Source organism: Coffea arabica, chromosome 5e, assembly GCF_036785885.1.
Source record: "Coffea arabica cultivar ET-39 chromosome 5e, Coffea Arabica ET-39 HiFi, whole genome shotgun sequence".
Taxonomy (NCBI): Eukaryota; Viridiplantae; Streptophyta; class Magnoliopsida; order Gentianales; family Rubiaceae; genus Coffea; species Coffea arabica.
The window spans coordinates 1,889,497-1,914,861 of NC_092318.1; the positions used below are offsets into that span (position 1 = coordinate 1,889,497).

General features: G+C 34.9%; 3 protein-coding genes across 6 annotated transcripts; 1 reads left to right on the plus strand and 2 right to left on the minus strand.

Moving 5' to 3' along the window:
• Positions 1 to 2,214: 2,214 nt before the first annotated feature.
• On the minus strand, positions 2,215 to 15,372 carry LOC113722644 (serine/threonine-protein phosphatase 7 long form homolog). Of its 4 annotated transcripts, XM_072048259.1 has the most exons (6): positions 15,063 to 15,372; positions 14,804 to 14,951; positions 9,362 to 9,417; positions 3,974 to 4,925; positions 3,443 to 3,886; positions 2,215 to 3,339 (listed from the first exon to the last, which is right to left on the minus strand). In XM_072048259.1, exons 4-5 carry the CDS (start codon positions 4,607 to 4,609, stop codon positions 3,455 to 3,457), a joined length of 1,068 nt encoding a protein of 355 aa, XP_071904360.1. In that variant the 5' UTR covers positions 4,610 to 4,925; positions 9,362 to 9,417; positions 14,804 to 14,951; positions 15,063 to 15,372; the 3' UTR covers positions 2,215 to 3,339; positions 3,443 to 3,454. The 4 variants fall into 4 exon arrangements, with proteins under 4 accessions (XP_071904360.1, XP_071904362.1, XP_071904361.1 ...); XM_072048261.1 differs by lacking the exons at positions 14,804 to 14,951; positions 15,063 to 15,372 and adding an exon at positions 11,784 to 12,528; XM_072048260.1 differs by lacking the exons at positions 14,804 to 14,951; positions 15,063 to 15,372 and adding an exon at positions 10,369 to 12,528.
• Positions 6,564 to 7,115, minus strand: LOC140006376 (uncharacterized). Its single transcript, XM_072048188.1, has one exon. The coding sequence runs from the start codon at positions 7,113 to 7,115 to the stop codon at positions 6,564 to 6,566; it is 552 nt and encodes a 183-aa protein (XP_071904289.1).
• Positions 15,373 to 18,711: 3,339 nt separating the features above from the next.
• On the plus strand, positions 18,712 to 19,821 carry LOC113722689 (F-box protein At3g07870-like). Its single transcript, XM_072048189.1, has one exon. It carries the CDS (start codon positions 18,712 to 18,714, stop codon positions 19,819 to 19,821), a length of 1,110 nt encoding a protein of 369 aa, XP_071904290.1.
• Positions 19,822 to 25,365: the final 5,544 nt, after the last annotated feature.

The window sequence follows — 25,365 nt, forward strand, 5'->3', positions numbered from 1 at the left end:
GTTCAAGAAATGCTAAACATAGGGAGTACACTCACGAGAGTAGAGGTGCACCTATGTGGTTTTAGTGATTCATTTCATGTAATTTCACTGAAGAAATGAACTTGTAACTAATTTCATAACCATGAAAATAGGTATGAATTAGTTATGAGTATAATTGATTCACTATGAAAGTAGGAATCATATGCATAAGGAAATTGCACCATAGCTAGCCTAGATAGTAGTACTCAATTATCCAAATATAGCACTTGCATGAGCAGTTAGGAATACCACAACCTAAGGAGTTTTTATTTGTTGTTTTCTTGTATAAGTGCAGTAGGTTTCATTTCTTATCATTCATCAATAGTCTAAATAATAGAGAAACTTTAGTAACACCGGTAATTGTTCAATCTTCCTCGTGGGATCGACCTGATATATACCCTAAACTACTAGTTGACCTGTATACTTGCAGTGAAACGGGTTTATTTCGGATTTTTTAACTTGTACGTATAGCAAAAAGCCCGTCAATAGGGTTTGTCTTTGAAGTTGAATGAAAGCTTTCACCTTTTAGTTATCTTGTTGCTTTGGTTTTTATGAGTTTTAAAATCGTAATATATGGAGTACTAATGTAATTGTTTTGGCAAGCAGTTATTGAAATGGTTGTTTGATGCCTCGCAGAACTTACTATAGCAGATTATTGATCAACCTAAATTGTCTTTATGCTTATGGAATGATCTTTTGCTGTATCTTTATGCTTATGGAATGTATCTTTTGCTGTATCTTGTTCTATAGCTGCCGTGCTGATTCAGCACGGCCGCATAATTAAAAATTCCACCGTCTGCAAAAAATTCAGTGACGCAGCAGGTGTCAGGCGCGGACGTGCTGACTGGGCACGTCCGCAGCTGACGGAACTGACTTTTGGTCTGTGCATCTGTCAGACGCGGACGTGCTGACTGTGCACGTCCGCGGCCGACACAAAATCAGTGGCAGTCTGTTGTGTCAGTCGCGGACGTGTTCAGTCAGCACGTCCGCGTCTGACACATGCTAAAAAAATAGTTTTACACGGAGATTGGTTTTTAGAGTTAGGTTTTGGGATTTTTGTGTTAGGATTTTTGCATTAATGTTTTAGAATTAGGGTTTTAGGTTTTTAGCATTAGGGTTTTTGCGTTAAGGTTTTAGAATTAGGGTTTTAGATTTTAGGGTTTTGTGCTGTGCAATATAATTGGATATAAGTTATGAATTACGTGATTTTGTATGCTTCTTTCAAGACATACGAAGTTCATTTTGCAAGTTTATAATAAAAAATGACTAATTTTAGTATTTCAAATTAAGAACAAAAGCCAACACTAATTTTAGATTTTAAATTTAATTACTTTAGTTTTGAGTTGGACTAACTCGTATATTTCATTTGGGCTTACATTCATTAAATTAGAGTCATGTAGGTAATTTCTATTTGGATCAGACGCCTCATCCAAATATCCAAATTTGTTATGTTAAAGGTTGGGTTAAACAATGTGGACCATAATATTTATTTTTATTTTTCCTTTGTTTTTCTTTTAATATGTAGCTTTAGATATTTTATATGTTTTAGGCATTGTATAATTTTCTGAAAATTATACAATGTATTCTTATGTTCACTGATTTTGATCTAAGTCCATAATTTATATTTATAATTTGTCCCCTAACTATTGCTTGGATAGTGCTAAGGTCTCAACATTTGCCAAAAATGGATAAATTTCTCATGTTTGGAGTTCTGGCCTTTCTTTATGATGTTAATGCGTATTTTTGTGAATTAATTCTGACTTTTCAGGTATAATTAGGGGTTTTAGTAAATTTATTAAGTTTAGGATTTTAATTTAACAACTTCAGAAACTAGACTGAATAATCTTTTGTTTGTAGATTTTTTAATCACTTTGGTAGTCTAATTAACCTAAATTTGAGTAGATTATGAATAAAAGGTTAGTAAAAAAAAGTGATGTTTTAAGAATTTGCATTTGGACCCTTAGATTTTTAAATATATGGTTTTACCCACAATTTTTTATTTTTAAGTTTAGCCCCCATGGATCTTTGTTGCCCTTATCAATAACATTGTCCTAAACTCTTTAATCCGTCATTCATGTTTGTAACTTTAATTTATTATTTGTTTTGCAACGTTAGTGGGTTTCTTTTTAATGACATCCGATCAAGTATTTAGGGTTACACTTTTGTATTTAGGGTTTAAGGTTTAAGTAATTAGGATTTAGGGAAAAATAAAATTAATCTAGATGAAATTTAAAGTTAAGGAAAGTAACATTCACTAGATAACTACCTAACACAGCCATTATTTACACGTGATCAATGCTTAGGGCGCATGTTGCCTTTGCTCTTCCCCTTACCCTTACCAACATTTTGCGGCGTTGTGGAAGGGCAGCAGAATCTCTTCGGTTGTCGTCTCTGACGCTCGCCAATAATGACATCAGGATGATTGGAATAATCACGAGACGACGGATCATCCCTGGAACCACTATCAGGGTCAACATCATCCGTCTCTAACGCATCGAAAGTATCGCTGCTCTTAGAATTGTTCGTGGAACGATAGGTGATAAAATCTCCTGTCGATACATGACCGGATGCATAACTCGGCTGGTCGGTAGACAGGAAGACCGATGGCTGTCCGAGACTGTAATAATCCGGAAGCTCCAACGATGAAGAAGTGCCTCCCGTTCAACTGAGAAGAGTGAATATAGGATGTAATGCCGCATGGGAAGAAAAGTCTCCTGTCATGGGGACATGCTCATACGGAGGTAATTGTGATGAAGAAGGAAATCGTGGATCAAATCCATACATGTCAGCAACTGGCGTCGGTGGTGCAGCAAATGGAGAAAATTGTTGCGACGGTGTTGCTTGTGCACCAATGGTCATCGACGCTGGCTGTGGAATAAACATGTCCCCAGATACATGATGCCGTGCAGCCATCCCCCGATCTACTTCCGGTACTGGTGAAGGTTCGAATGCGGTGAATTGCTGAACCGGAGGCGTGTGCGGATGATCAGTATCCATTCCCGTGACTTGAACGCTAGGTTCAACAACGGTCGATCCATCGTGCTGATCATGCCTCCTCTGTCTACCACGACTAGACGAAGGTCCTGTATGAGATGGAACTCGTCGACCAGGTGTCTGGAATGGGACATTTGATGTCGTAGGATGCCCAGAAACGAATGGATCGGACTGTCCTACAACCATACGATCAAACGGTCTGAGATACTGCATCGAACCATATGCACCATCCATGATGGTCCAGAGACGTGGATGTGCTCTTTCTCCGATATCATCAATATTGATAACATCCTGTGTCTGCTGACCAATACGCTACATAGCACCCATCTGTAACAAAAAAATGATCGCGTAGTTGTTAGGAATAATCAATATTGAGCACCTATGCTACAAAAATGGTTCCCAATGACAGAAGTCTCAAGTAAATGCATACCAGATATTCAATTTACCCAGAGACTTCCTGAAGCATTTGGCCCATCTCCGAATTCTGGTCACTAGGGTTCGAAATATATAGAATAGTGTGCTCGTGATACCATTTGAGATAATCATTTGATGGTCTGAATGTATCAGCAAGTTGACCTGTGACCTCCGCATTTGCACGAGCATTCCAATATTGTATCCACGCACTATGAAATTGGGCCCAATTCCTTCCAGGATAGCCTGACAAATCGAGCTGATGAATCCCTTGCGGATTTGTGTTAACAGGTTCGGGGACGTTTTGCACTAGTCCAAACTGCCGCATGACCTGATCTGAACAGTGAAACTCAATGATGTGCCAAAATACGAGGGGAATTCTATCACGCCAAATGCGCTCGCCGTATCTGCAGTATCGTGGTAATGAGGCCAATATTTCCTCACTGTACGACATCCATATGAACTGGCATAACGAAAAATTAATTATTTATTTTCACAAATAATAGGGTATATTAGCAAATAGTAACTGAAGTTTTAACATGTAAAATACCTCATCCATGCGTAGCAATGCAATATGTTCACGATAGTAGCTGCTGCGCCTACCCGGCGGATCAACCCCTGTACGTTCGGCTGCCCATCTACCAACTACCGGAAATTCACCGGTCTCAGGCGCTGGATACATCTCCAGTCGAATGCTGGGAATCCGTTCCCATGCCCATATTTGGAGTAATAGATAAGGGCCGCATGTGGTAATAGTAGAAACACGGCAAGCGTGACACAAACGTGAGTATAAACACGCTAGAGTCGCTGACCCCCAACTGTACTCCCCCATCGCTTCCAAATCTCGAACATAGTCTAACCAGTTTAGACTAACAACATTCCTGCATGCATCCGCGAATAGTAGACCACCCAATAAAATCAATATGTACATGCGAGCATACTGTCGTACCAGTTCATAAGGAGCATCCGGCGGTGCTAGCGTAATCAACTGTCTGTACATAGAAGACATCTTCAGGCGGCCACCTTTTAGCATCGCATCTTCCGGCCAAAAGCCTAAAATGTCGTTCACCAGATGTTTGCGCTCTTGTACAGTTCGCCTAACGTGATGCAGTGTAACGGGACGTCCGTCCACGCGTAGATCCCATAGCACTTCTACATCTTGCAAAGTTATCGTCGACTCGCCCATAACTGGAAGATGGAAAGTATGTGTCTCCTGTCTCCAGCGCTCGACGAGAGCTGTGATGAGTCCATGGTCTACAGTAAGATATCCCGTCACTCGGACACCACAAAATCCTGCTTGATCTATATAGTGCGCCACTCGTGGATCCAAATTGCGTAGGCGTTGAAAGAATTTTTTGTCACATCTTCTAACATCAAGGTCTGCACCTACGCCATTGAAAACTGCGCCGGACCTATGCTCGGGCTATAGATACAGAACATTATCGTCAATTGGTCCCTTTTGTGCGGGGGCCTTGGATCCCATATGCCAACTCTCCATTAACCTGCATGGACAAATTTCAGTAAAATATTATTCATATATTTTGGGTTCGAATTTATATGCTATGGCATTTTTCAGAGAGTTTGGTAACGTCAGGTTATAAGGCTAATTTCTCAAAAATTACGTTAAAAAAAATCTGAATTCGATATAGATATTTATATATTTTTATAAATATATTTGGAAATATATTTATGTAAATATAAATATATTTATTTACATATAATTATATAATAAAAAATAAAAAGTATATATTTACATGTATTTATGTATATTTATGTTTACATAATTTTATAAATATATTTACTTCAAAAATAAAAATTAATAAAATATCTACAGCTAATAAAATAAGCCAGGTTATAAACGTGCAAATTTAGCATTATATAGTTAACAAAGCATAGGCACATATACACGTCTTTTCAAAATCCAAACGGGAATACGAATTAAAATTAATATATAATTCATACATTTTATATAATAGAAATTACAAATCCAAAGGGAACGGACAACAACATTTGATAAATAACCACTAAATGGACAGTTAGGAGCAGTGTGCCCGGGTTGTAAGCAATTAGTACAGCGACGCGGTGCATCAGGACATTTTCGATCCATCTTGTTCCTGATTCTACTGGTCTTCAATGGTCCAGGTGCTTTTTGTTTCAAACGATCAGTTAGGAGGCTTAGTTTCAACTCTGCTACAGGCCAATATTTCGGGTCTCTTAACGGGTTGAAAGGACTCTCATATGTGGCTTGATAAGCCTCAAATGTGTACTCCCGCCCGACAAGTTACATCGGATTAAGACCTGACCTAAAACATGCTGCAATCGCATGCGAATATGGAAATCTGAGTTCTCTCCATTTTTCACATGTACACGTGCGATTTCCAATGTCAACGGTTTGAGCATGACCACCTACATGAGCTTGGCAATATGCAGTGGTTATGCAGTAAATTTCCCGCCTATGATCGAACACCTGCACCGAGTGCGCCCTGCCCTTTCGCTCATTTGCAACATATTTCTCCCATCCATACAGTGACAAGTGATACACCTAATCCCAGGCCATCTTGTGATTTTTCACAAACAAATCCACTGTTTGGTTGAAGGTGTATCGGATCAAGGCAGTGATTGGAAGGAAGCGGCTTTCTCGCAGCAAGTTATTGAAGCACTTGGCCATGTTTGTTGTTGCATGACCCCAACGATACCCTCCATCCTTACATAAGGCCCACTACTCCGGTCTAACGGATCCACCAGTTAGCCAGGCATATGCCTCGAGTGAAATACTAAAGATGACACTCATATAATCCTCGTACTTGCGAGTCTGATTTGCCTTTTCGGCACCCCACATGAGACTCTTTAACCTACAAATACAATTCCCGCATTACTTTAATAATCAGATCAAACTAGCCATATGTAGGAAAGTAAAAAATAATTCTTAGGGGTAACTACATTTGACTCGTAAAAAAATTACCTTTCATTCCTAAATTTTTGAGTGAAATTACTGCGAATGTGAACCAGGCAGAATCGATGGACCCCCAACGGTTCTTTCCACTCCTCTAGCCACCGCATGGCGTGGATGATCCCGTGGTGTCGGTCTGAAATTACGCATACGTTTTGTACGTCTCGACATACGTGAATGCGCAACAATCTCATGAACTTCGATTGTTCTCCTCATCAACGAGTGCAAATGCTAGAGGGAATATATGGTTACAGGCATCAAACCCAACCGCCACTAGCAATTTCCCCCGATATGGCCCCTTTAAGAATGTTCCGTCCACACAAATGACCGGTTTCAGGTGACGGAATGCTTGGATAGCAGGAGCAAATGCCCAAAATATATAGTCAAAAATCGTCTGCGATGCTATACTCAATGGATGATGGTCCCAAACTATAACCGTCCCAGGGTTGGACAATTGTAGTTCTTGTACGTATGTTGGGAGTTGTGAAATAGATGTCGGCCAATCACCATAAACAATGTCAATTGCCCGACGTCTGACGTACCAAGCCTTTTTGTATGTCACATCGACGTGAAACTCCTTTTTCACAGAAGTCTGAATTTCCTTCACTTTGTATACCGGACCATTGATAATGTGGGGAATAATATGTTGGGCAATTAGATCGGCACTCAACCCCCGATGGTCATTGGTATTGCACACACGGACACATGTATGCCCAGGTACAAGTGACACGATCATCCACATTTTGTGAGAGGCACGGAGAGTTGCACGAAGTTGCCAATTGCATGGAGGTGTGGAGTTTCAAGCTCTACAGCGCACAAACCAAGCTGTAGGTATGCTAGCCCGAACTTTGAACTCTCTGTTCTCCTTTATGGACCACAATTTAACTGCTCGCTTTACATGCTTTTTTGCTTCGAACAGTTGGCCCAACTCCAATTCTTTCTTGCGCTCACTCCAGAACTTTAGCTTTTCGGCCTTTCGAGTATCGAGCGGGTCAAATTGCAGTATAGCGTCAACTCCTGCTTCATATTGCAAACTGGGACCTTCACTCCCGAAAAAAGGTTCGGCAAATGTCGTCTGATCCCGTGCTTGGATAGAATGAACCGGATAGACATCATCTTGGTCGTCGTCAGTACCAGAATTGTCATCATCCGGCTCTAGTTCGGAACCAATTTCGACATCAACTAAATCAATATCGGTACACGGAAGAGGGTCTAACATTGAGGAAGTCGGGATATCCGCAGCATGAGCCATAATTGTTGACTTATGCATACTTGTCCGACTACTGGTGGTTGGACGGTAAATTTCTCTGCAACGCATATTGCCTTTTCGTCGTCCTATTCGGGACAGGAGATCATCGACCGTCTCTACTTGAGTAAGCTGACTATGGTGGAGATTTGTAGGGTCGAATAAATGGTAAGGTGGTTCGGCCTGAATCCCACTTCCAATTTCAAAAGTTTGACTATCATGACCACAATAATTCGAAATCTCCTCAACTTCAACATAAATTTCAGTAGGTTGTCGACTACCAGATTTTAGGTAGTATATACCAGCCACTCCATTATCATCAACCAAAGGCATCGCACAAAAAATACCAGGTTGGGGGAAATTTCGAAATATCAAATTTATCATTTGCCTATTTCGATCTAAACCCATGATATTGTATACTCTGTCTAATAATTCATCGTATCCCACCATTTCTGTCAAGAAGAGAACTTTTTTGGGCATAGGTGGATCGTAAAAAATTGAGCCTGCAGCGTATACAATTTTTCCTCCCCAATATAGTTGCAGTACCATACAGTTATTGTGGCGACCCCACTTTTCCCTAAGGCGAACCAGAGGGTTGGCGGGCCGTCTGCCTAGCTCTCGCCAGGACTCACGCAAGCAATCTAGCCCAAATCCTTCCGAAGAACAAACTAAATCCTCAATAACTTCAAAGATAACAACATTTATAAGATAGCCAATCGACGGCTCCTAAACACCTCACACGTTGCATTCACCTCACACGTTGCATTCAAGAGGTAAAGCCATACCACACAAATACATACATACAAGCCAAATATCAGAGTTAGGGTTTACACTTTTCTAGCTTCAAGTGGCAATCCAAAATAAAAGATACAATGCTTAACTTGGAATTCATTACAAACCGCAATTTAAATTCAAGTTGTTCAATTACATTCATAGAAAATATGAGCAGCTCAAATTCTTTCAAACTTCACCACCTGTAAGGAAAACAAACGAACGTGGGGTGAACTAAAGCTCAGTGGTGCCCCAAAACATGCAATCACATAAGGCAAATAACGAGTATTTAAATTTCACACTTAAGAAAAGCAGATAACAGCACAAGGTAGGATATAGGGGCGCTCAGGAGCCATTTGCCTCGCTTGATCAAAAGTTATCGTAGTTGACCCTCCGTCAACTCTCACTACTTAAGGTCCATGTAGATTCTCTTATTTTTCTTACTCCGGCCACCAGACATACCCCAGCTCCGGGCCCGCACGACAAAATAAAGGAAGCAGTATACTCGAGATATACCCTTAGGAAATTGGTCGAGGGATTCACCCATCGACGTTATGTCCAACACGTGGTTACCAGGTCAGGATAAGAGGCCCTCCCACCCTTAAGGTGTGGTACATTCCCCTGCCTAGTGAGTTAGTACTTGAGATAGGATAAGAGGCCCTCCCACCCTCAGGTGTGGTACATTCCCCTACTCAGTGCTTAGCAAGTATTCCAAGGTTTTAGCAATTGAGATAGGATAAGAGGCCCTCCCACCCTCAGGTGTGGTACATTCCCCTACTCAATGCTTAGCAAGTGCAAGCAAGATATTTCACGAAAACATTTCACACAAGTTACCACTCGAACGGCTAGTGCGATAAAGTACACACTGCCCACTTCGATGGATCAGAAAAAAAAAACATTTTCCGATTATCACATATCAAGTCAAGAAAGCACTTTAATCAAGTAGGCGTAGAACAAGCAGGGACACTCACCAAGAGTGAAGTTCAGATATCAAATTGGAAATCGAATTCCGCGTCCTCGCAATATCCTAAAAACCAAAATTTGAAACTATAAGTTCTCTATTCAATTTTTAAGCTTGTACGTATTGTGGATTATCTAGTATTTTACTAGATAACCTTCTCAAAGTAATTTCAACAATCTACTTGGGTTGAAGCTTGACAAAAGTAGTGAAAATGTTTCTTGTAGTTTTTCCTTGAGATACTTTTCCATATAAAAGGGTAACTAATATTATTTTCTTGAATAAGTCAGCAAACCACTTAATATCAAAGCTAGAAATATACTTTGAAACATTTCTTTGAAGTTACGTTTCTTGCAAAAATTGTCACTAAAGTTATTTTACCTAGAATAAAGTTTCTTGCCGAGCAAGTTTCTATATTTTTAATTAAAATTATTAAAACTCGTATCTTGGAACTTTTCCTATAGTCAACTAGCCAAGAACAATTTTTTAGAGATAAGAAATGAAGTAAAACAAAACCTAGGGTTTTAGAGCTAGAAAAGTCATTGGCTAGTTTAGTTAAAGGAAGTAAAATAAAATGTTGAGTTGACAAAGTTTAGGGCAAAATCCCTACACAAAGTTTTTGGCGTTAATAGACAATACTAAGTGTTCTTGCTCCATACTAGCACGAGGATATATTTAAATAGCTTAATTGAAACTTTCTCAAATCTAGGAATTAAACGGATTTCTTATTCCGATTCACAACGCATTATCTCGTAAATTTTGCCACTTCGAATTCACACTATAGCTCAGGTTTGCCACCACATCAAAATCACATTTCAATAGCAAGTCACTAGGGCTTCATCAATCATTAGCCCTAGTTTTCGATAGATTCATTTCTGATCAAGAATAAAATAAATGACCAAGGCTTCGTCAATCATTAGCACTTGGTTTTGGCAAGCTCATATCATATCTTAACTAAATCAAAATAAATGTAAGGCCTCCAAGCAATTCCAACAATTAAATTTCATCACCCTTTAATACCTATAAAATCATTCAAATGGCCAAGAGCTTCGTCAATCATTAGCTCTGGACATCAAGCAATCACTTTCTGCCACAATTCAAACAGAAATTCAACTCAAAACCAAGAGAAAAGTCACGACTAACTTAACTCTAGTTCCACAAATCAAACAATTGTGAAAGTTATACTGTTGTAAAATAGATTTTTAGTACTATCACATCCCAGAAGACACTTTTCAGAGATTCAAATCACAAATGGGCCAAATGTTCGATCCAAGTCAAAATTCAGTTTCATGAAGAAACAGGACATTCAAGCAGGTCAGCCTGCTTTGAGGAGTCACGGTCAGCAGTACACATGGAGGAAAAATATGAAATTTCTACAGAACAAAGGTCCATGATTCTAGTTTCAAATGCCACTGACAACACCTTAATCGGATTTTCCTACACCAAGATATAAGCATTTTACGGAGACTGGTCAGTGAAATCCGAAAATCTGGAAACTCATTTTTTTTCACTTGTGAAGAACTCCTTTTTCTCTTTTAAAACCATAAGACTTTTATTCAAACCATCCATGCATTTAAGTATGACATTCATACCAGCACATACCAAGGCAAATAGCATCTAGTTTCAACAATTATTCAACCCAAAGGCTACGCACAAGCAATCTGAAGTCTACTTCTCTCTCTCGGTCAAGCTGTGATTGATTTATACAGCAATCAGTTTGACACAACTCTTCTCTAATAAACTCTTCAGTTTTTGTTCAAATCTTTCATGCATGTTCAGACCAATCTTTAATGCAATATATAATACAGCTTAGCATGAAAACTCAAGGCCAAAATTCAAGGAGACAGCTAGAAACCTCTGCATTTCCCCCTCTCGGATAAGACTGAAAAATTCCAGCAGGTTCTAATCAACCTTTACACATCCAAATTTCCAGCTTTTCACAAACCTGTTCAGCTAATATTCTCATAATACTTAGAGTAAACATTTTACATGCATTTGCTAACATTATTCTCCACTGAAAACTGGGTTAACAAGCTGCAATTCCAATTCATCCGCTCGGTCATTTCAGTTCTCTTATCTAGCCCCTAGTCAGTCACGAAACAGAATTTCCCTCGGTCAAGAATTCATTTTCTTTGCTAGAACCTAACATGCAGCTTATATATTCATTTCAGATCACATTTGAACAAAATAAATGCAAGGCCCTCATCAGCTTAATCATCCAAGTTTTAATTAGCTAAACAAGATTTCATGCTCAGATAACCACAAATAAACAAGATTAAGGCTGCATTTCCTAATCCACTCTCGGCAGAACCATATATTTCCAAAACAGATTTTTCTAATGCTTTGATTTCATCATCCGACTGCACAAACAATACATGCAAGCTCTGATACAGCTTCATCTACTAGTACTTAACTTGATTTAGCCCAGAAATTACCTCAGTTACCAGCTAAGCCTACGCACAAGAAATCTGATTTTTCTTTCTTCCTCTCGGCTCTCACGTACGGTTCTGATTCTGGTTGAAGCTGCAGCTGGGACTGATGAAATGCGACTTGGTTGGAATTGAAGATGGCCACAGCTAGGAGAGGAAAAAAAAATGCAGGAGCGGTTGTTCTCAGACGATGGTCTCTTGGTCTCTTCCCTCAGCTCGCGGACAGAACAGAAAAAAATTTGCAGCTCGCGGACAGCTCTCCTTGGTCGATGATTACAAGGTGGTGGCTCACAAGGTTTTCTCTCTCATTTATTCTCGGTCTAAGGCAGAGGAAATGGAAATGGTGATGGTTTGTGATATAAGAGTGAAGAGGAAGAGAGATGGTGCCGCGGTTTTGGAGAAGGAGGTTGAGTGTAGGAATGGTGAAAGTTTTTCATTGGCCGAGTAGGGTGGTTGACCATAATGCTGTCCGGAAATTTTGATGGGTTTGCATGGTAATTTGTGAGGTAGTGGAGGGTGATTTAGTCAATTCACTTGTCCTCCTAACCTCCACGTGAGTCCTTGGTTCTAACTTACGTCCAAAAATTAACCCCAAGTGTAATTTGAACGCCTAATAATACTCTAACCTTGCAAGGCTTTAATTATTGAAATTTTCACGCCTTAAGTACGTTTAGCATGTTTGAATCGTGTTTATCTCAAGTTTTATTGGTTTTCGACTTAACGTGAGAATTCCTATTAACATTTAACATTATTACCTAATTATTTTAAACTATTAAAATCAAGTTTGACCTTAATATAAAAATTTGACATTCTTAATATTCGTTTATCCGTTTATATCAACATTTATTAACTTAATCATTATTAACGCTTAAGATTAGCTATCGGAATTCAAAGAGGTTTAATTGTTAAATCAATGAAATAATTTACCTTCGAAATATGAATTTAATGAAACAAAACTAGAAATTTAATAGTTTAGCACAATTCTTTTATTTTGCACATAAAATTTATTGGTTTTGGTCTTAACGTGAAAATTCTTATTAGTATTTAACGTTATTCACTAATTAGGATTAATTATTGGAATTCAAGAAATTTTATATAATTAATCTACTCAGGTAGCATTAATTTTTAACATAAAGAAAACTAAGTATTTTAGCATTTTATTTTAAGGCGATAAATTATTCTAACTCCAGATGTATTAATTTAGTCTAGCAAAGTCAAGAAAATTCATAACTTGGGAAAATTATATTATTTCTCACATAAAATTGTTTTTACGGACTTATTTGCAGACAAGGGAAATTAATGCTAAAATTTATTAAAGAGTTAAAAGAAATGCAAATGAAATACAAAATGATATTTATATATATATATTTTCAGGGTTCTCACAGTTATCGCTCGACATATTAAGCCTAATTTACACATAAGTAACAAGGTGTTATAAACTTTTTAATGAACATATATATTTGCATGCTTGGTTACCGTAAAATATTTAAATATAATTACTAAATATAACTGGTAATTGTTATCACAAGCAACGAGTAAATTAATTATATCTTTATTCATTTATGTATAATCTCCGCCAAAATAGTCGCTTATATACTTTTTACAATAATCTTAGTAAACTAGAATTTCACAGCCATCCTAAATAAATTTCATTACTTTAATTTTCAAAATAACCTGATTAAACTAAATTTTAACCATAATCCTAAATATACTTCAATTTATTAATTTTTAAAATAAATACATTAACCTAACCTCATTATTCATGTCCCTAGATGCCTTTGTATTGTAAATAGAACATGATTTTTTACTTAAATTTTGTATTATTATTAAATCATTATCAAATGCATAATAGTTGTTAATTAAAGAAAGATTCATGTATTCTAATAAGCAGGAATTAATATAATGAAATATATTTATAAATTATAAATTATATAAATATTTATATAATGAAATATACAATAAATATTACAAATTGAAATATTATATAAACACCATATTTATAATATTATAATATTTATAATTAATATTAATGTATATTATATATATTAAATATTTATATATTTATTTATACATATTATAAATATTTTATTTTATTTAAAAAATATTTTTATACATTTATAATACATTTATATAAATTATATATACTATATAAATTATATATAATATAATATATATTATATATTATATATATTATACATTTATATAAATGTACATTTATACATAATATATATTAATGTATATTTATAATATACATTTATATTATGTATTATATATAATATAATACATTTATACATTTATATTAATATACATTATATTAATTTTACATTTATACATAATATTAATACATTTATATATTTATATTAATACATTTATACATAATATTAATATATATTTATAATATATTAATTTATACATTTATATAATATTCATTTATAATTTATACATTTATAATAAAATACACTTATGCATTGATAAATATATTTATTTTATGTATTATATATAATATAATACATTTATATATTTTTATATAAATATATAAATATATTTATTTATAAATATTTATAAATGTATTATAAATGATATCTTACAAAAGTCCTAGGTACAGGAATTCTTCATCTATATCAATCTTATCTCCTCAAATTTTTTTATTGATTCTAAAAGCTAATAATTTTAATTAATTCTTCTACTAATTCTATATGAATCATATTATATAGTAATTCTATATGAATTCTATAATTTTATATAAGTCGTAGTCGACAACACTATAGAACCATCACCACTAGTTAACTCTTTTTGCTGCACTTCAATATTATAAAATTATAAATAAATTTAATACACTTTACATTAACTATTAATTAATATAGCATAACAACAACAGATTCATGTATACAGAAAACATGTTTAATTAATATCATTTGATGACAGTATAATATAACATGTAAATACATAAATAAGCTACATGTTTAATTAACATAATATAAATAATGTAATTAATAACTAAAGTAATAATAATTTAAAATACTAACCTGTACGAAAAGAATTGTAATTTGAAAAAATTTCACCTTTATCAGCACCGCAATTGATTAGCACGGCGGCCTTACGTAACACGGCAATACCAACAGCTGGTCCCTGATGTTAGCCCTCGGCTTTCACTTCAGCAGCGAATCTACTTTTCTGTAAAAATAAATATTATTATCCACCAATCAATCTCAATTTTTTAAAACTAACTAATAACATTTCATTTATAATAATATAATTAATTTATACTATGCTGCACCAATTAACCTGATAATGAAGCTGCCTGTTCACGCAATAATTTTTGCAAGCTCTAAAAAATAACCGAACACTATTTCTACTACTATCAATCTGTCAAAAAAAGTTTCGGCCAACGGATTTTCAAGTCGCCAGCAAATCTGTCTAACCCAAGAAACCACTTGAGAGAGCAAAGATACTTTCAAGTCGCCAGCAAATCTGCCTAACCCGAGAGATACTGCTTGAGAGAGCAGCTGCTTCACAGATTCCGATTGCAAGAAGAAAGAGCACCTGGTCTCTTAGAGCAAATTTGAGACTAAGAAGTGAGAGTGTGGTTCGGAGAGTGAGTGAGAAATGAGAGTGAGCAGACGGAAACTTCGTGCCAAACCATTTTATATCGAATTGAATCAAATCTAGCCGTTCATTTGAATGGCTAGCATTTTTTTTGGGAAAAATCTCACTGCGGCCGGGCTGATTGGATACACTCATCGACCAATAAATTCCTAGACTTTCAATAATTTACGTACTACTTTCAAATTTTCACATGGCCTTGTCGGCCTTTGTCAGGCGCCTGACAGTCAATGTCAGGCACCTAACGCCTTTTGACTGTCAGGCGTCTGACGCTTTTTTTTTCTCAAAAAGCCTGTTTGCAGCCGTGCCCAGTCAGCACGGTTGCAGCAGGCTTTTTGACCCAGCTGACTTTTTTCAAAAAAAAAAAAATTATTATGCTGCCGTGCTGAGTCAGCACAGCCCTTATAGTTTGAGTAAAGCCCCCTGTCAGAGGTACATTTGGCGGATTGTTTTTTTTTTTTAACGTATAATCTAAGAAATTAGCCGTTTTTTATGTACTATAATTATAAATAATTCAATAACTTTGATGATTTTTGTGTAAAAAAATCATTTGTGAAAACTGATTTTGTGAAAACTGATAGGGGGAATATCTCGAGAGAGTCCATCAAAGAATCCAATATGTAAGTCAAAAACCCAACTCTGACTCAAAAGTTTAAATCATTAGGTTTTGAACCCTTAATTATATATTAACTGCTCTTACTCTCTCTCTCTCGGACCAATGTGGGACATAATTCTTTACTCGTGAACCTAAGAAATCTCTCCCTTTATGAGTTATTCCTTACATTAAACCCAAATTTACAAATCAATTTTTGAACTCAGTTTAATACTCAACGCAAGTCCTACTTATCACCTAAAGTTACCCCTTCTCCCAATCATGGACTTGCTCTTCTTTCCCCCTGCCAAACCCATGGCACACTTGGTCTAACACTAGCCAAACTCTTTAGCACTTTTGGCACTTCAGCCCATTATCAAGAAGAGAATTTTCATCGGTCCAACTTAGAGAAGAATTCACTTGCCCGTGAGTAGCCCAGTCTCATAACTTGAAACTCTTATATCAATTTGATAGGGAGAAATACCTCGAGAGAGTTCACCAAAGAACCCAACATGTAAGTCAGGAACCCAACTCTAATCCAAAAGTTTAAACCATTAAATTTTGGACCCTTACTTACATATTAACTTTTCTTTCTCTATCTCTCGGACCAATGTGAGACATAATCCTTTACTTATGAATCTAACAATAAGTTCAAACTGGTCTTGATGAAGAGCAGTTAATGCATGCTTCTTTGATGATTTTGGGTTACTGTTGCAGCTAAATGGGATTCTAATTGTTCCTTCATAAGACTGATGATTGGCAAGAGCTAATGAGGATTATCTGTTATTGTAACCCTCTGTTCCTTAACAAATTTTCTGTCTTTTGTCATAGTATAATCTATATATCAGTTTTTTGGATAAATATTTTCAGATGAATCTTAGTAACACTAGCTTAATTGAGGAAGTACACAAATACAATGCTCAATTTTTATTGGGGATACCAGATTGTAATATTTGTGTAGAAGTTCTTTACAATGATGCAAAGATGCATTGGATTGTTTTTTTTTTTATTTGTACTCCTAATTTTATCGAGAAAATTTCTTGAATGTGAGAATCTTCCTTATTCTCTTTAGTCGCATTTCAGCTTAGAATGGTAACAATTGTAAACATAGCTGCAACAAAATATGATGAATCAATGATGGGTAACGTTTTTTATGAAAATTGTGAGTTTTGATTTGCTCAAGATAAAGGAACTTGATTGTAAATTTGGTTTCACAGTAATAAGATCCAAAATTTAGATCTCTTAAAGTAGCAGTTGAAAATATTTATATTCCCATGAAAAGTTTTTATAATGTAGATTGGTCATCTTGTTTATTCTTAGTGGTATTATTGATAAACTCATATAATTTGTTGTGTAAATAGGAGAACCAATCTATTTCTGTTATAACAATGAAAAGGTTTGTCTTTTAAAATATTAAATTCTACAAAAATAAGAAAAAGCATAAAAAATGCTCTACAACAATAAGAATTGAGACAAATTTAATAGCAGTGAAGTTTTTGGAATATTAGGCACAAATAATTGCGAAATAAGTTTGTCTAACGAATGCACTCCTTGATCAAGGTAGTTTTTTTTTTTTTTTAAATAATGACACTAAATTGTCTCAATAATTATGAGTTTTTGTTGATAGGATATGTATTTTGTGTAAATGAGGCCCTAATAAGAAAAAATGTTTTCTTGATAAAGTTTTTTTGTTGTTACGTAGTCCTAAGTACTACACTAGAAATTAATATTTCATACAAGTAGAAATGCTATTTGTAATGTTGAGTCTTATTTTTCGGAAAAAAAATCTTCGACATTCTTAAGAATTTCATATACATAAGTTTTAGTAATAAAGTAGATGAATTTTATTTTATTTTCAAACAAATGATAAATTTTGTGAATGGTCAAAAGTTACAACTTGCCATACAAAGCTATTAAAAGTTAGAATCAGTGAGTTTAAGTCAAACAATAGCAATTTTTTGTCCAAAAAAATGGGATCTTTTACTAATGAAATGTTAAATTTGGTGGATGGAACAAACTTTCTACTTTATTGCACAAACTCACTATTTTACTCGAAAAAATTACAAAAATTGGAATAAGTTTAATTCAAATAGTAGTAATTTTTGTCCAAAACAAAAGTATATTTACTAATAAAATAGTAAATTTGATGAATGGATCAAACTTGCTGCTTTATTTGACAAACTTCGTATTTTACTCGAGAAAACTTACCATAATTGGAATTGATGAGTCTAATTCAAATTATAATAAGTTTTTGTCAAAAATGGTAATTTTTATTGATAATATGGTAAATTTGGCAAACTGATCAAACCTATTGCTTTATTACTTACATTTACTATTTTATTCTGCAAACTTACAATAGTTCGAATCAGTATGTTTAAGTCAAATAATTGAAATATTTTGTCAAAAAATAGTAAATTTTATTATTAAAATGGTAAATTTGATGAATTGTTCAAACATACTACTTTATATAAGTATTTATCTATGACTTTCCGCTTACTTTACATAAGTATTATCTTTGACCTTCCACATCTGCACTAAACATTTGGGCATAGTGATGGTCCTCCATCTTTCTAGGAGATTGCTAAAATGTATTAACTGGTTCTACTTCATGTTCTTGGCTCTTTGCTTTTCTTGCCTACACTTTTTTATCCTCAAGTTCTTTTACTTTTCCAAACAAAATACACAAGAAAACGGAAGAATAAGGAGGCAAAGAAGAAGAACACAATAACAAGAGGTGTAATGAATCTGCCAGAAGACATATTGCTCCAAATTCTCTCATGGCTGCCTGCAGAATCTTTAATTAGATTCAAATGTGTCTGCAAAGCATGGTATGCCCTTCTTGAGGATCAAAATTTTATCTATACACATGTAAACAATATGATCAATCCCATTAGACGAAATGTCAATGCTCATCTACTCATCAGCTGCCGTAGTTCCATGACTAACAAAAGAGTCATCTCATTATCTAGGGATTCCTCACTTGATAGATTCATTAATCAAGATCTGCCACCATTTTTTAGCAACAATTTTGGCCAAATTAGATTGATAGGTCCATGTAATGGTATTATCTGTTTGTATGGCTATCCAGACCAGATTGCCCTGTGCAACCCTTCAATAGGACAATTCAAGATCTTGCCTCCTTCACAAGTTTCACGGCCCCATGACATAAAGGTCCGTGGAGGCGATATCGGGGTAGGTTTTGACTCCAAAATCAAGGATTACAAGGTGATACAAATTTTGTTTTGCATTTCTAATCAGAGCGGCCTGTATTATCATGTTGAGATATACTCATTAGGGACAGATTCTTGGAGAAAATATGATGCAGCTGTTCCAGCTAATGTCATGTATACCAATATGTGGAGTATGGTATACAAAAATGAAACATTTTGCTGGTGGGCGCAAAATGGTAATACCGAGGTGATACTTTCCTTCAACATGAGCAAAGAAATCTTCCAAGAGACACCATTGCCATCAGATATCGAATGTTTTGGTGGAAGGCACAGAACTACGAGATCTATCGTGCCATTGAACGAGTCCATTGCGCTGATTGTTTACCGTATGAAGGAAAAAGAGAAAATTTTTGATGTTTGGGTGATGAATGAATTAGTTTTAGGAGCTCACGAGAAGTCTACTTGGACTAAGCAACTAAGTATTGGTCCTATTTCAGGTGTTGAAAGGCCACTGGGATTTTGGAAGAGCGGTGAACTCGTTCTGGAAAATTGTTCTCGAGAGCTGGTTCTCTATGATAGAAAAACTAAGGAAATTAAGAATCTTGGACTTCATGGCAAAAGGGATAGATTGGAAGTCCTTGTTTATTATGATAGCATAGTTTCTGTCCAAAGAGTTTGAAACTCTATCTTTTTCACAATCGAAAAGTGCAGCCCCAAAACATTGTAATTTTTAGAGAAGAAATTACCAATTCTGGATAGACATATGAATTTTTTGGAGAAGAAACTGCACTTGTTTTCATAATCTACGCTTCGACTTGCTTCCAACTTTTAATTGGGGCCTAAATATTTCTAAGGACCCAAAAACAGTGTCAACCACAGAAATCGCGATAGCTTTAATTTTTTTCTTTGTTTCCAATTTTTTAGGCAATAGATTTTGTTGTTGCTTGGCCAAAAAAGATTATCCACATAAATACACAATAACATTTTTGACCTATATAGAGAGTTGTAGGGAAATAAATTCTCAAATCAAATTTTCTATTACTTTTTGCTTCATAAAGCTGATACATGAACCGTACAGAGATGTTCCTAAAGACACAGATTTTTCTGAAAATATCAAGTGCCTTTGCCAATGCAATTGTTATTTGTTTATCTAGTGAAACAGCAACTGAATTTTTTTGGCAAATTCTCCAACAAGCTTCTAGACAAAATAAATAAATAAATAAATAAAGCTTCTAAACACTTTAAATCAAGATATACATTTACTACCTTCCTTGAAGAAAAACCCATATATCAAATCTTTTGCAATCAAAGCTTTCATCTTTCTTCTCGTGTCGTTTGAAGTCGGGCTTTTGATCTTTCTTCTCGAACCATTACTACAAGATGGAACGAGGTTTTAGGAATTCTGATTCTGAAAGAGGAATGGATAGATTTTCTGGTAAGTATGGATTTCTGATGTGATATTGATTATTGGTGCTAACCGGATAGAAAGGAAAAAAAATGATCTTTTTGTTATTTCTAATTTATTTCAGAATTGAATACTTATCTTTGGGGTTTGTACACAATTTCAAATAGCGTTCTTCCTTGATCCAAGATTCATCATATCATGGATATTACTGGTTAAAGAGAGAAATTATCCCTTCTATATTCACAAAGCTCTGCAATGAATAGACTAGGATTGAGCTGGTGGGTGGCTTTGACTGGTGAACAGCTGAAGAATAGCCTGAATGGTGGAAGCAAAGAAAAAAAAAATATATATATATATATATATATATCAGACGAAATTGATTAATTGATTAGCCAAATTAATTTCTATTATAATTCAATTTGGTTTCAATTTTTGTCAAAATTTTATTTTTATATTTTCATTTCAATCTTCATATCTAAAATCAAATTCAATCAAATTGATTTAACTGATCAATGATTAACTGACTGATTATCACCCTTCATTATAAATACTGCTCTTTTTTTTTTTAAACCACTATTTAGAATTGATGCTATCATGATATTATCAGTACCATGATTGCTTAAATTACATATAGACTGCCGATGGGGCTTGACTTGCTTGAACACCACCTGTTTGGAATGGCTCGAACATGGCTTAGTTCATTTAATAGTGTTAAACCATATTAATTTATTTATGTAATATTTATAAATGTATTAAATTAATATAATTTAAATGAAATAAATTGTTTCTATGCCCCAGTCCTTTTCAATTATTTCTATTTTTTCTATACGTCCATATTTTCACCAATACAAGAAGATCCATCTTTAATATCACACAATCATTCAATTTTTTTGATTGCATGTTACATATGATTTGTTAAGTAATTTCATTCACTCTATGGACATGCTTTGAATCACATAGCCACTCAATGTATGCTAGTGTAGATTTTCTAAATACTAAAATGAATAAAATTTGGCAGAATCTCCCCTGTTTTTGGAACATTTGCCCACTTACTCAAAATCGCAAGACCAACCTACAGAACTTGCCCACATTGGAACCAATTTCGTACTATCAACTTGTTTTTCATCTGAGCTTGTTGAATACATGAAAGACTACTCTGTCTCCATATAACAACATCAATCCATCGCAAAGTGGTCATTCCAAAATAAAATAAGGGATATGGAACTAGTTTTACAGCTAATTAACACAAAATACAGGATTCCAAGAATGGCATAATTTTACAGCCAGTTAGGCATTACATGGCTAACTAGTTTCCGATCAATTTGATTTCTCTATGCCTCGGTGTCACTGAATTTAAGGCCTTTGAGCTAATAATAACTTTCGCTTCTCTTCAAGTTGAAAATTTCAGTTTTAGAACTTTGCGTACCATCCTCAGCTTCAACCTCCAAAGTGTTTTTCCTGCGTCTCGTTTTGAGAAGTTACAGTCGCATTAGTGAAGAGTGAAGTCAAAGTTTGAGGGGAATAAGTAAATGAATAGCCAAGTATAAACAAGTAGCTTTCAGCTGAATGAACTACATTTCTAGCTATAAACTAGTACTTACAGCAAGAGAAGCCCCTCCATTCTTGTTTTTATAAGCAATATTAAAGAAAGCCATAGGTCCAGATTTTTCATTTGCTTCAGGGTTTATCGAAAAGGCAACATTCCAACGGTATTAGAACAAATTAGCTACCTCTATTGAGATAAAGTGCTAATTAATATGCTAATTAAAGTGAGAAAGCTAAAGGACTACATTGGTTCAATCAGTTCATGGTGACCCTGTGTTAAAGACTTTGATACCATCTCATGAGCAAACTCCGTATACAGTCGACTACTTCTATAGGCTGCCAATCGAGTCTACACATTATCTATATGGTCACTATTGACATATAATACTTTACAGTTGATATCACATACCTTCCACTCTGGACGGGTTTACTTAATCGTGTTAGATAAGGTTTATGATCATTGGAAACTCTAAATTCCAGTTTTAGAGCTCAAAACAAGAGGTCCACCTAATACATCAATTAATACACCATTCGGGTTCTTCAAAAGCCAAAGCGAAGACAACTCTGTTTAGTAATTCTGTTTTAGACATTTAAACATAAGCTTTATGGATATGACGGATCTGTCTAATTTCTCAACATTTTATTAGTCAGAGATCCAAAATTTTTCCAACTTGATTAGACAATCTACTGGCCCATAAATTTCATAGAAATACACAAACATCTTCTAATGCATATCCAAGTGATAAAAAAACTGAGAATCACTGTCATATGACAAAATGAGTCCTATATATGTCATGCTATCATACAAATTCTCAATCACGTGAAAGAATTTTATTTTATAGATACCGTATTTTCTTCTAAAAATGAAACGGGCTTTTCTTAGTTTTTAGGTTCCTTGGATTTTAGTTTTAAAATGTGGAAGAAAATTTTCTTTCTAGTAAAGAATTGAGCCTGTAAAGATGAAGGGAAAGTGCTACTAATGTACTAGCAATAAGTTGGTGGGACATCAAGAAAACCTCTCTCTTGAATATTTCACAAGAACATATATTGAAAGAATTGCAAAATAAACCTACATTTATTCTATACTACAGGGCAGGGAGGGAGGACTAAAGAGGCCCAAAGAGAAACCGGTAGAGAGGCAAAGTTTGAATCATTGACCTCCCACCCCACCAAACCTTACAGGCTATGGTGGTAGCCACTAAGCCAAGGTCAGTGATTAAGTCTCGCTGCTAGTCAATGTTTTACCAAAGGAAACTCCGATTATTTCTCAAGCGAGAACCTGGGGCTTCCTCGCCAATGAACTATGGTCATCCTCGCCATTGCAAAGCGTGTAGATTACTAGCGATGAAACTTTGCAAGGAAAATTTGGTTCCTCGCTAATTCTAGTGGGCTTCTGAAATTGGGCGAGAAGTTTGAAAGTCCTTGCTACAATCTACATTCTAGCGATAAATTTTGTAGTCCTTGCTGAAAGTTTCGTAGCTATTGCACAATTTTGTTATAGTGTCTCTTAACGGCACTTAGCATTGCCAAAGTTTTGAAAATATCACGTATCTCTCCAGATAATTGTAAAATGACAATATTATCCTTCGCTTCATACATAACATGCATATCAAATAAATAGAACGCAAAAAACTAAAGAACAAGAAATAAAAGTCACTTTTCTCTTTCCCCTTTCTCTAACATTCTATTTTGTCCATTTTTTTGGATGACTGTGCAATTTTTGTTTATAAATTATCATAAACTGAATTTTACTTATCTTTCTTTTTTCAAGTGACCATGGTAGAGTGCCATATGATTTCCTTGGTTATTTTGATTTGATTTTTGTAGCGATTTAGTACAACTTAAGGTTTAGGTCATGGGTTGAAATGAGGTTGGAAAAAAAATATGGTTCATAAAAATTCGATTTGATCATATAAAAGTTGAACTAGTGCTAACAAGTTTCTTTTTTGTTTTTCAAATTTATATATTTTAGCAGCAACGGCTTTGTGATGTGGTGGTAGTACTAAAAATTACTACTTAGATAGGGATTTTTAATAGACTAAATAAAATGGTTTAAGAGTATTTTTGTTTAGCAAAAGGAGCAAAACGATAGTTTAGGACTTTTAAAGATTTTGTCATACAAATAGCAAAAATAAGGGAGATAGGTGATTTTTTAAAACCTTAGCTATATTAAGTGACATTACGAGAAAACCTCAAGGATGGTTTCTTATATTATCCTTGTATTAAATCATAAAGGTTGGGGACCAAATAGGCTTTTTCTTTGGTAGGTTTTGGTCACGAACTAGTAAGATTTAGGGAAAGAATTTATAAGATTGTGTTGGATATTAGGCCAAGAATTGAGAATATTTGGAGATAAGGGTAGTTTCAATTGTTTTGTTTTCTTTTATTTCTTTTCACTTTCTTTTCACTCTCTTATATTGGTTTGGAGTTTACAAGATCTATTTATAGTTGTAAATGATCATTCTAGATACATAGGGAAGAGTTCCAGCCACACTTACCAACAACCTTCTTAATTTCCAACCTTCTAGATACATAGAGAATATTCCAATTATCGAGAGAGCATTCCAATATTCTAGATATATAAAGAATATTCCAACTATCTCATTTACTAAATAATTAATCAAGCTAATTGATTCAGCACATTATTCAACATATTCCCCCTCTTAATATGTTGTTCTTGAACTCCAAGCATCTTTCGAAAATAGTTGAACTTGTCTTTTGGAAGTGCCTTGGTAAAGATGTCTACAACTTGGTCTTCACTCTTGCAAAATTTTAGCTCAACTTCACCATCTTCAATTGCATCTCGAATAAAATGATACTTGATAGCAATATAGTGAGTTCTGCTATGATAAACTGGATTTTTGGCAATGTCAATTCCTGATTTGTTGTCACAGAACATCACCGTAGCTTCCTTTTCCTTTTGCTTCGTTTTGCTTCTCACAAATGGTTTGTCATGTTGCCAAACTTACGGACACATATTCAGCTTTAGTGAATGCTGACGTACGCGGGGTATACATATCAATTTAACTCATCCACAATCAATTTTTACATTTATAAACTCCTAAATACCCCACATGCGATTTATCGCAAGTATATGAATCGTGAGTGAGTATAGGGTATTAAGGGTCGATCCTGATAAGTGACTAATTTACATAATAATTGTATGATATTTTATATTATTTTGAGTCACTTTGGTTACATTATTGGAAGAAAATGATTCATTTTGGCTATAATTGGTGAAAAATGCTTTTAAGTGATTAAATGAGGTTTTTA